The 15,229-nt window shown below is 39.0% G+C and overlaps 4 protein-coding genes and 1 pseudogene across 5 annotated transcripts in view; 2 read left to right on the top strand and 3 right to left on the bottom strand.

Moving 5' to 3' along the window:
• Positions 1-991, top strand: part of LOC110420636 (patellin-6-like) — a 1,824-nt gene extending 833 nt beyond the window's left edge. Inside the window, exons 2-3 of the mRNA XM_021434018.2 lie at positions 263-420; positions 574-991. Of these exons, the coding sequence (XP_021289693.1) occupies positions 263-420; positions 574-834 (419 nt within the window). The 3' untranslated portion in view covers positions 835-991. The remainder of the gene's footprint in view (positions 1-262; positions 421-573) is intronic.
• Positions 992-1,280: 289 nt separating this feature from the next.
• LOC110420472 (aldose reductase-like) lies at positions 1,281-4,931 on the top strand (annotated as a pseudogene). Its single transcript, XR_016351463.1, has 7 exons — positions 1,281-2,709; positions 3,086-3,219; positions 3,497-3,605; positions 3,714-3,918; positions 4,001-4,072; positions 4,146-4,387; positions 4,469-4,931. The product of XR_016351463.1 is annotated as an aldose reductase-like (transcript).
• Positions 4,932-5,037: 106 nt separating this feature from the next.
• On the bottom strand, positions 5,038-8,468 carry LOC110420635 (cation/H(+) antiporter 15-like). The gene is made up of 5 exons (XM_089784268.1): positions 8,391-8,468; positions 7,371-7,454; positions 6,537-7,025; positions 6,015-6,258; positions 5,038-5,594 (listed from the first exon to the last, which is right to left on the bottom strand). Exons 1-5 carry the CDS (start codon positions 8,466-8,468, stop codon positions 5,038-5,040), a joined length of 1,452 nt encoding a protein of 483 aa, XP_089640394.1.
• A 218-nt stretch (positions 8,469-8,686) lies between these two features.
• Positions 8,687-12,059, bottom strand: LOC110420488 (putative protein phosphatase 2C 65). Its single transcript, XM_021433817.1, is given in 6 exon segments — positions 8,687-9,205; positions 9,207-9,533; positions 9,871-10,094; positions 10,203-10,320; positions 10,426-10,794; positions 11,673-12,059. Coding segments are annotated over 6 exon segments (1,353 nt in total). The 5' UTR covers positions 11,892-12,059; the 3' UTR covers positions 8,687-9,109.
• A 2,289-nt stretch (positions 12,060-14,348) lies between these two features.
• LOC110420634 (uncharacterized) lies at positions 14,349-15,223 on the bottom strand. The gene has a single exon (XM_021434017.2). The coding sequence runs from the start codon at positions 15,177-15,179 to the stop codon at positions 14,541-14,543; it is 639 nt and encodes a 212-aa protein (XP_021289692.2). The 5' UTR covers positions 15,180-15,223; the 3' UTR covers positions 14,349-14,540.
• Between the last annotated feature and the right edge of the window lie 6 nt (positions 15,224-15,229).

Below are 15,229 nucleotides of genomic sequence, written 5' to 3'. Positions count from 1 at the left end.
GCATTTTACTCTGTTGCATATGCTGCAGCTTCGCTTTTTGAGTAACATGATGTAGAATCTTCTTTGGTTTATTCTAAGTCTAGTATATTTCCTTTGTTTTTCCATCAGTTTAAAGTTTTGAAATTACTTTTTATTTTCTCCTCTACTCTCTTTGGTTTTCAATGTTTTTTTTTGTCCAGTTTCTCCATTTTTGTTTCTTTTCAGTGGGCTGTTCCAAGTTTACCATAAAATAATTCCTATTCTAGCTGTGCTAAAATATGAGTACTTCTTTTGGTTAGATTTATAAGGCCTGAAGATGTTCCTGTACAGTATGGTGGATTGAGTCGACTCAACGATTTGCAGAATGGTCCTCCTAAACCAGCCTCCGAGTTCACTGTCAAGGGAGGAGAGAAAGTGAACATTCAAATTGAAGGGATTGAGGTCAATTTCCGTTGCCTTTTATTAACTTTGATTTCCTCAGTCCATTTCATATGGAAATTTGTCATTAAAGAAAAACTTTCATAATCTCTGTGAGTCTAAAACTTTGTGATGGTAACTAGAATTAGTTGGTAATTAATCTTGTCGGTGATTCAGGCTGGTGCAACCATAACGTGGGACCTTGTAGTGGGGGGATGGGACTTGGAATACACTGCAGAGTTCGTGCCCAATGCGGAGGGTAGCTACACCATTGCGGTGGAAAAGCCAAGGAAATTGAGTCCATCAGAAGAGGCCATTCATAACTCCTTCACATCAAGAGAAGCTGGGAAAATGGTACTTTCTGTGGATAATTCTGCTTCCAGGCGAAAAAAGGTTGCTGCTTATCGTTATATTGTGCGCAAGTCAGCCCTGGTGTAGCTTCTCAATAGAGGAGTTTGTAAGAGTATTTGTCTTAATTTTGTTTTATTTTGATCCTTTTTTCTGTCTTCCCCCTTTAGGGGTTTAATCAGTGATTGTGAACTTTCTTTCTCTCAAGTCTACTTGATAGTACTAAATTGCTAATGTGCTGTATAAATATGGAGTTGTCATTATATGGCTTAATGTATACTTAATAGAAGAAGAAGCAGTTTAACTTTCGCTTAAAAAGAATCCTTATCTGTACTTAACATCAGAAAAAGAAAAAGACATCATCCTGTCTCATATAAAAGGAATCTGGAGACTTGAGACAAAGCAGAAAGCTTTGTCTGGTAGCCTGTTGATCCATGGAAAAAGGCTTTTTGCTAACAGCTTGCTGAGATCAATCCATTGGGTGAAGAGAGACAGATTTCTTTGCGTTGTGTCTGAAAAGGATCTTGTTTGTGGTCACAATCTTCTGTTGCTTTCCTGTGGATTCTTTTTGTGTTCTGATGTTTGGGGGTGCTTAGGTTTGGATCTGTCAAAGGTCTAAACCAAAACAAAGTTTTAATGTGTAGATATAGACTGGACTTTGGGGACGGGGGGCTTTTGGCCTAGGAGGGAGTCGGAAGGATTAGAAATGTTGGTGATGAGATGCCAATGCAGGTAAAAGAGTCTGTGAGTGGTCACGGGTGGTCTGAGTTCAAACGTGCACTTAATGTTGAAAGAGGAGAGCGTATGGGTAATCTGATGGTCGGATGAAGTGATGATGACTGTGTCCTCTGTTTCATTAGGTACGGGTGCCCTCTCTTACTTAACATCCACGCAATCCATCGTCAGAATCTAGAGACAGAAGAAGAATTTGTTTAATACCGCTAGGAATAGGATGCATTTTTGGGGTCACAGTAGCTGCTAGACAGCAAGGGTATTTGTGCAGTTTTATGAAGTTATGGTGTCGATATTTTCCATCTGATATGAGGAATGGAAGGCTCTAAGCTTGCTGTCTGCGGGGCAAACAGGGAAGAGAGAACCCCACATTCACAGCTTTCAAATTTCAAGAGGTTCGTACCTCCCAAGTGGACAATGAGTGGCAGGGCAAATACAGCTTTCATATTGTACATCATCTTTTTTAAAAAATAAGGCTATGGTTTTTCCCTCCCGACATGTTTAAAACACAAGTCAACAAAATCCACCGAGCGCTTGTGCCTAAATCTTGGCAAGTTGCAATGCGCTTACCTAATTCCTTGGACAACTTCCCGGAGGATTTGGTACAAGTTCTTGCAACTTAGAGGCCAAAGTACCAAGAGATAGTTCTATGGTTTTCTTCCCCCTCAAAAAGTCATTAGCATGTTCACATACGAAAACTATGGTGTTAATCTTTTCTGAGAATAAATCGTTAACTTGCACATGTTGGGGCCATAGACCATGACTGACGGAATATCGATTAGGCTCATGTCCGAAGATGCGTCGGGCTTTTACTGAGGAAGCTGAAGTCTCTGGAGACTTCTTTCTAGTCCAATCTATCAACCCAGCACAATCCCGCTTCTGGGAGAAGCTACAATGAAAATTTAACAAGTGCAATGCTAGCAGTTCCGGACGTGTCATACCTAACTGATCCACAAATTGGACACTCGAGCTTTTAATCAGTTCCGGACGTGTTTGGCATGCATGGAGCCATGTAAGCCGAAATGCCCCCTATCTATTTCTTTTTTGTGCATATGTAAAGAGAGGGTGGCGTCTTTACTGCTAAAAAACTGCAAGTAGAAGAAACAGAAGAAAATGTCTCAGGCAACTTTTACACAAGAGGGTCAAAAAGACACAGTCCTTCAGGCTGTTGGGTTGGGCACTTGGAGATCTGGTTCTCAGGCTGAGAACTCTGTCTTCACTGCAATTGTTGAGGTAATGCTTCTCTTTGTTCTTTGTATAAAGTTTCAGTACATATCAAACTGCAGTTTCATGATTTCGAGCTAGCTAGGTCCAAACCTTGAACATTGACACAAATATGCCTTTTTAAGGAGTTTTATCCCTTGCTAGTTCTGATCGATTCACTGTTACATCAAGCTTGTTATTATGTATATGTTCTTAATGTCAGCTTGATAGATACTAATTCTCATGAAAATCTTTAATCGTGGCTTCCGGCTGGTTATAGACACATAGATACAGCTTGGGAGTATGGAGTTCAAGAAGATGTCTCTCTCTTTTTTGAAGAGTCATTTTGCTCATTATTAAGTATCCCAACAAGCAAATTTCTCTAAAATTTTCTTTCTTCTCTCAGGTTGGTCATGCGACCAAGGCAGCAATACACGGAGGACTTGAGAGAAGGGATCTTTTCATTGCATCCAAGTTATGGTAATATTTTTGTTTGACTGCTATGCTTTTAGTATACTCTTAGGGACAGTATGTTTTCAGGTCCAAGTCCGAGGATGGATGCTTCAAAAATTTTCAGCTGTTGGTATTCGTATTACTAGACACTAATTGTTTTGAGGTTGTAAAAGATTGATGGGTTATTAGGCAGCTGTGTTCTAGTTGGGGTATTTCTTCTGATAGGATCCTCAGAGGCTAAAAAATGCAAAGTACTTTCCTTCCCTGCTCTGTTCTGGTCGATTTTAGCTGTTAATATTCTTTGTTGCTGGCTTGCTGCTGTTCTGTCAAAGTGTTTGTCTGCTTTTGATTTCTTTTACTCGAGAGATTTGGTGGTAAAATATATGTGCACAGACTTGTGCCCTGAAAGGGTTCGACCTCAGTTGAAGAATACCCTTCGAGAACTGCAATTCGAATATCTTGATCTTTACCTGGCAATTTAGATCATCTCTTGCCGTTTTTATTTTCCATTCTTGCGACAAACTTAGTAGCTCTTGCCATATGTTGAAATTCAGGAACATAAATATGTTCCTTTGATGCAGATACACTGGCCGTTCCGCCTTAGAGATTAGCCAGCAGGCCTCCCAAGGCTGGGGATATACAGGATTCGACATGGAAGGGGTTTGGAGAGAAATGGAAAAGCTTGTCAAGGAAAACCTTGCTAGAGACATTGGTTTTTTCAATTTTACTTTGAAGAAGGTGAATAAGCTGCTGGGCTTTGCTGAAAGTATGCCTTCTGTGTGCCAGGTAGATTATATCCTGCTAGCAACGTACTATATAGAAGACAAACTCATAAGGACCATCATTTTTGTGGTGATTTTGGGCTCAGATGGAAATGCATCCAGGATGGAGAAATGATAAGATGCTGGAGGCTTGCAGGAAGAATGGCATCCGTGTCACTGTAAGATTAACATAGTTGGCCGTTACCTATTTGATATTAGGATGGTCTATATATGATCTGAGTTAAATTCCAGGCATACTCACCACTTGGTTCATCGGAAGGAGGTAGAGATCTTATCCATGACCAGACGGTTGAAAGAATAGCAAGTAAGCTACACAAGACCCCTGGTCAGGTGCTGGTAAAATGGGCCCTCCAGAAGGGGACTAGTGTCATCCCTAAATCAAGCAACCCTGACAGAATCAAGGAAAACATTAAGGTCTTTGGATGGCAACTGCCAGAAGAGGACTTCTAAGCTCTTTGCAACATCCAGATCAGGTATATTTATCAATTTAAATTGATAGAAACTTCTTTGTAACTAGAACAAGATGTACACCTAATGGGGTTGTGGGTGCAGAGACGAGTTCTAACGGAGCAGAATTGTTTGTGAACAAGGATGTTGGGGCCCTTTAGGAGCGTGGCTGATCTATGGGATTATGAAGATTAATCCTTGTTAAAGAGGCAGAAATCTATCTTCTGCTATTGTTCCCTGAGGATGCAGTGTTCTGAGTAGCTATGATAGTCTTGTTGCCTAGATGTTTAGTAATGCAGTTTGGCATATGTATTTGAGCCTTTACAATAAAACCTTAGCTAGTAACTCAGAATCTCATGCTATGGTGACAGTTAAAAGCCTGCATTAATCTGCATTTGTAGTTGGTAGCATTCCAAGCTTTTGTCACTTATATCTTGATCTTAAATCCAGAACAATGTTGGTCCATATATACGTTTTTAGAAACTATTCTACCAGACAAAATAGTTTGCAGTTCATGTTGCTTGAGAAAATTAACCCAAAAATCATCTCTTCAACTTTTTCTACTGGCCCGAGATATATATACCTTGCATTGCCTTCTTAGATTTTCAATCAGCTTTGCTGCATGCCGGTGCATGGGAAGCGAATCTCAAATTTTGGTTACACTTCGTATGGTCCATTAATAGATCTTTGATGATCTACTTTGATTGTGTCTAAGGAGAGCAAATGACGCTCGATGTAAAAGAACGTCCTCTCCTGCACTGGTGATCTCTAGGATGATCCTTGACACTAAGATATGTTGTACCACCAAGATTGAAACCTTCCCTCTGAAATCCTTGGAGGCCAACAAATACCCCATCAATCCCAACTCTGGGTGCTCGTTCCACTCTGATAATCCAAGCAGGAATGACGACTCTGTCCGCCTTCCTACCAATGTCAAATCAAATTCATTCTCCATTGAACGAATGAGATTACACGTTTCGGCACTCTCTGCCAAGATCTCCTCTTTGTACGCAGCTTTCTCCCTCGTCACATTTGTTTTCTTGAAAGTATGGATAGTTACACTATCTATCCGTTTCTCCTCGGTGTTATCAGCAATCTCCAAGAAAGCAATGAGTCTTATTACGGTCCCGTTGACATGTGGATGATTTGCCACGCATGTTGCATATGACAATGAAGAGCACACCGAGGCTATAAAGGCACCAGCATCCTTGAACCGACCTTGGGCCTCCTTGACTGCCTCGATCAACAAGAATTCCAACAGAGCAAGGGGCATTATCAATTACCTTGAGATTAACATTGCGAAATTCTGGTGATTCTGTCGCTATGCCACTGCTGTTCCATTTTATATGGAATGGGATGATTGTAAGACATGTCCTCTTTTCAATTGACAACAAGCAAACATCATTGTGCAGGGTTGTACGAGGAGAAATTGCAGTGAAGGCTTGGAAGGTTACAAGTGACTCATATTTTCGTTCAAAGATCTGAAGGCATTGATGATACTTTCAGTTGGCTTGTAAAGAGAGTGATGAGGTTTGACGTGTGGATGATGATGACGCGGAAGTGAACGATGATAATGTGTTTCCCAGGATTGTGAACTGACACCGCAGGTGAAACTCCAGCAGCGAGCTCGAGGTGAAGAAGATAGATGCACACCTGACTCTCTCTTGCAGGATTGGAGGCTTGGAGGATGGATTGATGATGCTGGGACATATTCTTGATTGTGAACGCAGGCCAGGATTGGAAACTTAAAATCAATGGAGAAGTGTTGGATGATTTGGCTCTCATGATCTATGTACCTTCGAAAAGGATCATAAAGTGCTTTCACTACATATGAGCTAAATCCTGCCATTAGCATGCATGACGTGATCATAACGCCGAAACATCGGTAATCGATTAGCTGCAGTCCAAACAGAAAATAATGCTATTAAGAAAGCTTTTTCCTATGTGTATTGGAAGAGATTCTTGGTAAAATTTTCATACCCCTAGTAGAAAAACTTCGGTGATAAAATTGGCCTTCCGTGATTCCTATTGAGCTCAGTATGAGGCCAAGAATGATTGCATCTTTGAGAACAAAATCGCAGCAGAAGACAGAAACCAAGGTGATTCCAAGAAATTTGGCTGAGAAACCAAACAGCACTAGGAACTGAAGTGCAAAGTAAGCCTTGGCATTTATGCTATGCAATTCCATGGATAGACCACAAGAAGAAAGAAGAGCGGCAATATCGCGAAGGTAACAAAGGCTTCAAATTTGTCCACGAGGGTAGCTGCTAAAGCTGATCTATCTGGTAATACCAAGCCCAGCAATGTAGGTCCAACGAAGGCGTGTAGGCCAATGAACTCACCAGCAAATGCACATCCCAGCACCAGTAGGAGGATGAAACCCAGAATGGATTTTTTGATACATTCTCCTTCTAGGGTCTGTTTGCTCATCCGATTCAGTGGGTAACAAAGAGGAAAAAGAATGACTACCACAAGGCCGATTATAGAGAATAATCCTCCCAGCCCGCCATTAACCGTGCGGCTTTTCGCCTTAATAGCATTAACAGTGAATGCAGCATAAGATATAGTCCCGCTAACCATAGAAGCGAACAGGGCTACGCGACCAAGCTCAGAGTTAAGGAGGTTAAGGTCGTCGAGGAGGCAAGCAATGCTATGAAACGTGCTCTATGTCGAGATATTGTTTAAGATAGCCAGAGGCAAGAATCGCTGATAACAATGGAATCATGAAAGCTGAGACACCTATCTTCCATTCTTTTTTTCCTATACGTTTTACCAGGCTTATGTCCGTCTTTACACCCACAATGAACACTAAAAATATGCACCCGATAGAGGCAAATGTATTGAGCATATACAGGCTCTTAAACGGAAGCGTTATCATCAGGAAATTTGTGTTGCGTCCAAGACCTGAGGGGCCTCCCATGATGCGACCCAGCGATCAAATTATGGCCCTATCTATTATATTTCTTTCTTTCTTTCTAACATAGCTTTCAGTAAATAGATTTGTCTTACCATGATCTGACTGACTATGCTAGCTCGGACAAAAGGCTTGAGAAGAAACTTGCAGGCAGCAGTGAGAGAGGAAGCTAAGGCAAGCTGCAACAGAAAAACAGGGTTTAGGCATGAGTTGCACGTGATGGGTGTGGTCAATGTCAACACTTCCGAAGGAAGTAGCACTTCTGGGACATAAGAAAGATTCAATTTTGCATGCAGTAGCAGAAAGCAGCAGGAACAATGGAATAGTTCAATCAGAAAGTAGAGAAAAGATGACGCTAAATGATATTTTGCCCGGAGAATTTTAGGCAGACTTTTGGTGGTGGTTCAACTCCTTTGTCTTCGTCGTGGACAAGAGGAATAATCGCCACTTGCATGTTTTTCTTTTTCCTGAAATTTGACCAAATGACTCGGATCTTTTGATAAATACGTGGCCTTAGATCTCGGAATTGCGTTTCTTGGCTGAACAAGAAACATTGGAATTTTGTTTCTTGTCTCGATGAAATCTTTGGTTTGAATCAATCAGGGCGTACTAAAACCTCGGACTAAAGCAAGAGAGGTTTAAGAACATGGTTACATCAGTCAATCATTGGGATTTCAACGAAACCCAGTATTTCAGCTGCTTGTACTTTTGTCCACACTACCTGACTTGCAATGAACTAATACCCATCCGATTATAGGCATTGTGACTATGTTTATGGGGTTCAGTTCCTTCTTCTCATTTTCATTTGTAAAGTTCTCCATATAGTTTGCTGCTTACTTTGTCCTTACAAACTCATAAAGGGAACCCTGAACTGCATTTCTGAGCATCTATGTTCTTTTTCATTTCTCCTAGTGTATTAATAGGGAGCAGAATAATGTTCTCGTCTGTGTTGGATAGCAGAAGCAGAAAGATATTGGAAAAAGCTAATAATAAGAGGGAAGAAAAATAATAGAGGTGAAGGTGTGAAATGTTGTATTTTATTTATCTAAACATGCTTGGATATGGTATATATTTTGGGCTCTTAACTATTTCTCCTCATCGTGTCTCCTTCCAACCAGAATGAGATCAAAATCTTTGTTGATAGACTTTAGAACCTGTGCGGTATTGGCTGCCTCTGTCACAGTTTCCTCCATGTAGTTGACTCGTTTGTTGGCAGCGGTGCTGATCCTACATATGTTGTTGATATAAGTCGTCGATGAGGGGGTCAGTTCATATTCTGTTTAAGTCGATGAGGGGGTCAGCTCATATTTTGTTCAAGTTCATCCAAAAGGGTGCTTAATTGGGTTCAACAGCCTCTCTGGAAAACATACAACACCCAAGTTAGCTCGGGTCGATCCCCTGTCCTCTAAATATTGCAGAGAGTGAAGCTGGTTGGAAGTTGTTTTACGTTTGGAGAATTTGGTCAATGACTAGCTTTTCAGAGATGGAGAACTCCAATGATTCCCAGTTCTAATTTTATTGAAGAAAAATCATAATCCGGGCCTTGATTAATGCTACGACCCATGGGACAACTTGAGCCCAAGGTTTTTACAAATCTCCCAAATCCATTGAAATCATGTACAAGATCACTGGGCAAAAGTGCTAGAGTTGCATCAAATTTTTATCAAATTCTGACTATTTATAAATGGAAGTCGAAGAGAATAGGCATATACTATTTCCCCTCCCTCCGCAATGTGGACTTCTATCACACTGAGTATACTTTTTAACTTGTAGAATTCTCAATGCCGCCAACACCATGGAAACCACATTGTCAAGTTTGGAAAATCATTAGAGATTACCATTTGGCTTCGGTTCCTCCAAAATCCTGACCTAATTTCCTCCGACCCCGACTGCCAAGCCGAGAACGCTTCATGTAAGTATTTACTCTATTTTAATTTATCAAGGGCCTTCGGGTCCATGGTAATACTGCAATTTATTACAGTCTCGCCTTCATCAGTTTTCTTGTCTTTAGAACTGCTAGAATCTGCAACGTCTAGATGGCTTCCTGTGTGCTGCCTCATGTCAGAAAAGGATCTTGATAAGAATGGTCGTTTTTTCAAGAATAAGCATACGACTGCACAATCATCGACCTTGGAACCTGGATACTTGGTTCTCCATGTTTGAACAGCATAATATACCAGAAGTTTAGCTGCTATGGATCGTTTCTTGACCGAAGCAACTATTCTTATGACCTCATTGTTGGTTAGCACATCCCACACCTGCAAAATTTGATGTCATAAACTTACAGCAGAAGTTCGGATAAGCTAGAAGCCAAGCACGGCTAAATTCATAGCTGAATTCTGTTTTTGGGGTTTGGAGAGAGGGGATAATTAGATTTATTGAACCAACAGTAGTATAAAGCTCATCCGTACAATCTTATGCTTGCTAGAAGGATACTTTCCTCAGAACAATACTGTCATTTTCAGCCATTAAGTTACTGCTCATACTATCTTATGCTTGATTATACCTGAAGATTCATTTAAGCATCAAACAATACTAGCAAAAGTCAAAGATTTTCTATAACAGACATGTATATGTTAACATTTGCTATCTTACCCCATCAGTTGCCAGAACCACAAATTCATCTTTGCTTGTAAGCCTTCTATAAGAAACTTGAGGGATTGAGCTGAGACCATGATCCTTCAGGCAGAAATCCCCAAAAGCCCTTGCCATGGCTAGACCAGGGTAATCTTGATTGGGCATCCACACTCTTTGTACATTTGGTTCTTCGTCCATTGCAAAGACCCTGCCGCCGCACCTTTGGATTCTTTCAGCTTCACCTAAAGTACAAACACACACACACGCACACAAAAGAGGGAGACAGAAACTTAATATCAATTATCTCGTATGGTTTGATAGGCTACGTGAATATCAGAGAAAATACTCACTTGGTATACTAGGTTTCAAATCAACTGTGAGTTGGACGGGAACTAGTTGGTTTGTGTCGTCTCTAGTGCAAAGAACGGCACGAGAATCCCCCAAGTTTGAAACTATTAAGTGTTCACCCTGAAATCAAAAAAAAGAAGAAACCATGAATAATATTTTAATCTACTAGCAGTATCTTCTGTCTACCAAAAAGAGCTTTCATGCGAGCTGCATTTGACGGTATACCTGCTTAACAATAATCACAGCTGTCGTACCACTGCAGTAACTATCAAGAGACTCTTCCAACATAAGATCTTCATCCGCTTCTCCGAAAGCTTGAATCAAACTTGGCTCCCAAGAAGATAAGATCTCATTGTGACTGCTGTATTCCTTGTCACCGTCTTTGTTAACACCAGTGCTATCAACTTTACCACGATTTTGTCCAACGGTAACAACATCAACATTTTCTTTGCAGGCATCAGATTGTGATGCTCTGATGACTGAAGAGAGCTTGAGGGGTAAGGTGTCACATACATAGCGTGCAATCCTGTGACCTGATGCACCATGACCATCAAACACACCGCAGAAGAACACATTCTTCTCACCCATAAAGTTCTGGATCAAGTTTAAATGTCTTAGTTCCATGCATTGAATAATTAACCAATTATTTTTGGGTTAAAACCCAGATAAATATCAGAAATGAAACATGTATATATGTAGTTGATTCAGAAAGAATATGTATGTTTGTCCTGGCCTAGAAGTATGAGACTAATTCGTTTACAAACACAAGCTGATAACTTAATCTCCCACCAGAAATAGATCTTCCTCCATATATCCCATTGACAATCTGGTATACAGTTTCTTCTTTAGTCCTCAGTCTTTGAGAGCTGATAAGAGTAATTTATTAGGTAAACCCATTATGATTCACCAGATAATTTGATTTTGTCAGAAATGTTGGTCTTGGTCGGAACAAGTTATTTTGCACCAACTATCATGGGATGACCAATTAAATTTCTTAACAATCAATAGTTAATGAAATGTTAAATATTGATGATCAATTGAATTCATGCTCTAGACGACAAGAGGAAACAGAAAGAATCTAAAGCATGGAGAAATCATCAAGCAAACAAGATAAAGACAATCAAGATATTTTCTCACAATCTGTCAATCTCAGACGAAGGTCATGCATCACTTTCAGAAAGGTCGTCCGTAAAACAGGGCATGCATTAAAAAGAAAAAGAAAGAAGAAAAGGAGACGATCACCACCCAATTTTTATCGTTACCATGGAAATTCTCACGTCAACAAAAACTTAGAATATCTAACGCAGATTGCAAAAGCAGAAGAAAGCCACATATTACCCCCATGAATCATATTCGTTAGATAAACATTTTTTGGATTAGGCATTGACCAACAACGATGTGACGGACCTTTTAGGGGTTAATGCAAACAACAAGAGAAAAGAGGGCAGTTGGAATATTGATTGGAAACTCACCTCCCAAACGGTCATGGAGTCCTGATTGACCCCTTTTTTCCCCTGTCGGGTGTACATAGATGTGTAGGAAGAGGATCCCTGCAATCTTACGATGGCCCCATCGCGTCGAAGAGTGGTATGACCGTCCTCATGGCCGCCTCTGTCTTCTATCTCCTCCAAGTCATGTTCGTGAGGGCGGCAACCGTTGTACTTGATTTGTGTGCTGCAGCAGGCACCCATGTTGGGTTCGGAGTATCAAAGGAGAAGGACGAGAAGGCAGCACCGAGGCACCCGCACCGAAAGGCTATGGATGCCACGGATATTTCCCGGGAAAAAGCAAGCCCCAAAATGGAGGAGATATGGTGTTGGAGGCGACCCCGGAGGCTCAAAATTTAAATGCATGGAGAGCCAGAGGAGAACTCAAGGCCATCATTTTACTCTTATTACTATATAAAAAGGCTAGATAAAATTTAAGCAAAAAAAAACCAAACAAAAAAACAGCTTTTCTTATTTAAGAGGGACACAAAGACTGTGAGAGGGGTGAACCAGTCATGGCTTACGGAAGGACATGCCTTTGGTTTATCTACTATAAAGCAATTAACCACATTTTGGACTTTTAAGAATAAAAAACGGCACGCTCCTCGTATCTGTCTTGTTTTTCAGTTTCATCTCTGTTCTCCACGTCGAGACTCCTCCATGCAGAGCCCTTTTCGCTCAGCATATCCTTAATGACTAACTTACCCTCCATCTCCGTTCTTTATCTTTTCTGTTTCTTTTACCACTTAAATATTCTTAAGTTGTAATAGCTAACCTTGATGGGTTTCTTTGAATGTTTTTATCTGTACCCAAGTAATATAAGACAAAAGTAAACATAGTTGTACCCTGTTTCGTTTTTGAGTTTGTCATTCTTTGTTCAAAGCTTGGAATACCAGCTTTTGGCCATTTGCTACATGAATGCTCTGCGAGTCAGCAGTGCCAGAGTTTTGATTCGTGCTTTTACATTGAAATTATTTACTTAGGGATGGACCATTCAGGCTTGCTTGTTGCCACTTTCCGCCACTGCTTCCAAGCTCCAAAAGGGGTTTCTCCGAAATCTCTCTTAGTGTAAGCAATCTGCGAGAATACTTCAATCAAATTTAATATAATTTTATTTAAAAAATATTATTAAATACTATTATTAATAAAATTTTATTGTTGTTATTTAAATTTTAAATCTTATGAGATAATTTTTTAAAATATCTTTTTATCGCTTATTTATTTAAAATTATAAAATTTGTTAAAAATGGCTATTTATTATTATAAATTAAAATATTAGAATTAAAATAAAATATATTTTTACATACTAAATTATTAAGTTCAATAACTACTAATATGGTAATTTTCTATTCATTGATCAAAATTAAATATAAATATCCACAAATCACATAAATTTAAATATAAAAATTAAATAATCATATAATATATCTACAAAATAAATAAATAATAAATTTATAATTTCAAAATACTATTTAACATTTAATATTATTTTTAATTAACTAAATTATAATTAAAAATCTAAATTGTCAAACTAATAAAAAAATTTAGACATGAAATATTTAAAAATTTAATATAAGTTAAAAATTATTTACAATTGAAGCTAGATGAGTTGTTTTAAGAAATTAAAAATCACAATCAAAGATCAAGAACTGAAAAGATTTGAATTTTTAAAAAGAGGATAGATTAAGTTTTAACTTTTTTTAATAAAATCTTAAATTAAAAAAAATTATAATATTTAAATATCAATGCATAAATTACTTTTACTTGAAATCTTTGATCCTATTCTTTATAAAATTGAAAAAAAAATAATGAATTCATTTATATATTAATTATCTTAAATTTACAATAAATTATATAAAAATCAAAATATTTTAAAAAGTAAATTATGTCATGTGACACGTTCCAACATAGGTCCGCCCATGGGATCAGTCCATGTGCTATAATTAGGACTTTCACAAACCAAGTCCCAAGACTAATGATGAACAGATGGGCCTAAGCCATAACCACAGCTTCCAGGCACCGACCCCACCATGAATCCAGGACATGAAACAGAGTTGGCCACGAAATGAAATGCTCTGCTTTTTAATTTGATAGTTGATAACCACCAATGGCTAATTTCCATTTTCGGAAAAAACCAAAAGAAGCAGTGCTACAAGAACAAAAGAATGGTTCAACTCCATTTAACCGAACCATTTCCTACCGAAGCTTAATTTTGCTCCATAGGCTACAACATGCAGATTACTGGGAACAAGTAGTACACTAGTGTGATTTCCTGTTAGTAAAAAGCAAAAACAGAAGCAAACTTTGCAAACCATTCAAAGTTAAGGAGACTTTAAAGGATTATCAAAGGCCTTGAATCGATGAAAGGGGGTGAGCTCACAAAGGTATTCCAGCAATTGATCTTCTACAAAGACTAAACTAGCTGTGCTACTCATGGACCATGCTTCAACCTACATGTAATGTAAGAAGAAAGGGTTTCATGCAGAACCTGCATATGATAGTTGTCAGTCAAGCTCCATTAGAAATGAATGATTAAAAATAGTCAATCTTCTAGATGAACATTTTCCAATGCCCAAAACTTTTAATGCAACTGCTTCTACACGCAATAAAATAAAGCCATACACATGCCAGAAATCACCTGCAGGCCTAAATGAAAAACAATGAAACAAGCAGCTACAAGATTAATTTTGATTTGCAGCTACATCTCTTACAATGAAAGGAACCTGAACAAGAATTGCACCAACGAAAAAAAGGAACCTGAAAATGATGAAAAAGAAAAACCTATGGGTTCTAAGGGGGAGGAAGAAAAAAATGCAACATTACAGAACAAGCATAGGTGGCACTTGGTACCAGTCACCACCACTGATGAACAAGAACTCCACTTTTTCTAAGGGAAGTAAACAGTTTCAAGCATTGGCCGTAATTTTTCTCATATTTTGTACTCCTCTGACCAGGGCAACATCTCTGCCACCTATTATAATGGCATTCAAGGAAAATCTCATCAATCAGACAGATTGCCCCCGTTTCAAACAACCTCGGAATCAAGTCGAATTCAGTTCCTTCAACATCCATCTTCATCACCACAAAATCCCTCTCTGTAACAGTGTTCTTCAACCACTCTGCAAAATCAAACCCCTGAATCTCATCCACCTCACCAGTAAATTCACCTTGCCTCGATTTCACGGGTTGAATTCTGCCCATCCCTCTGCCTTTATCCTTAAGCTCGTTCACTTCTTCCTGGCCAGGATCGCGATTAATCTCAAAAGACAGTGATTCATTCCTAACCCACGCCGCATAAGGCAACAATGTAACTGTCTTCTTCTTCAATTCATATTGTTTATGAAAATGTTTGTCAGCCTCAATAGCATAGACATGAAAGGTTTTGTTCTGTTTGGGGTATTGTTTCCTGAACCAGCTTCCAATACTAGAACCATAACTCCTAGCCCCAACATCAACATAAACATACCTGTTCTTGAAACTTATATCAACCATTGATGGCAAATACTTTATGTTGTTTATGTTCCTTTTCAACGTAATCCACG

The sequence above is a fragment of the Theobroma umbraticum genome, unplaced genomic scaffold, assembly GCF_002168275.2.
Source record: "Theobroma umbraticum cultivar Fairchild unplaced genomic scaffold, ASM216827v3 scaffold_86.0, whole genome shotgun sequence".
NCBI lineage: Eukaryota > Viridiplantae > Streptophyta > Magnoliopsida > Malvales > Malvaceae > Theobroma > Theobroma umbraticum.
Note: the sequence above shows the minus strand (reverse complement) of the source record. Positions and strands in the feature narration are given on the sequence as shown.

What these genes read in the sequence shown, in the direction of transcription:
- LOC110420635 (XM_089784268.1), bottom strand. Translation starts at nt 8,468, where the DNA reads ATGGAGGAAACTGTGACAGAGGCAGCCAATACCGCACAGGTTCTAAAG. An exon ending in GCATAGTCAGTCAGATCATG is followed by an intron (nt 7,026 to 7,370) that starts GTAAGACAAATC and finishes ATCTCGACATAG; the next exon opens with AGCACGTTTCATAGCATTGC. An exon ending in TCTATCCATGGAATTGCATA is followed by an intron (nt 6,259 to 6,536) that starts GCATAAATGCCA and finishes TTTGGACTGCAG; the next exon opens with CTAATCGATTACCGATGTTT.
- LOC110420634 (XM_021434017.2), bottom strand. Translation starts at nt 15,179, where the DNA reads ATGGTTGATATAAGTTTCAAGAACAGGTATGTTTATGTTGATGTTGGG.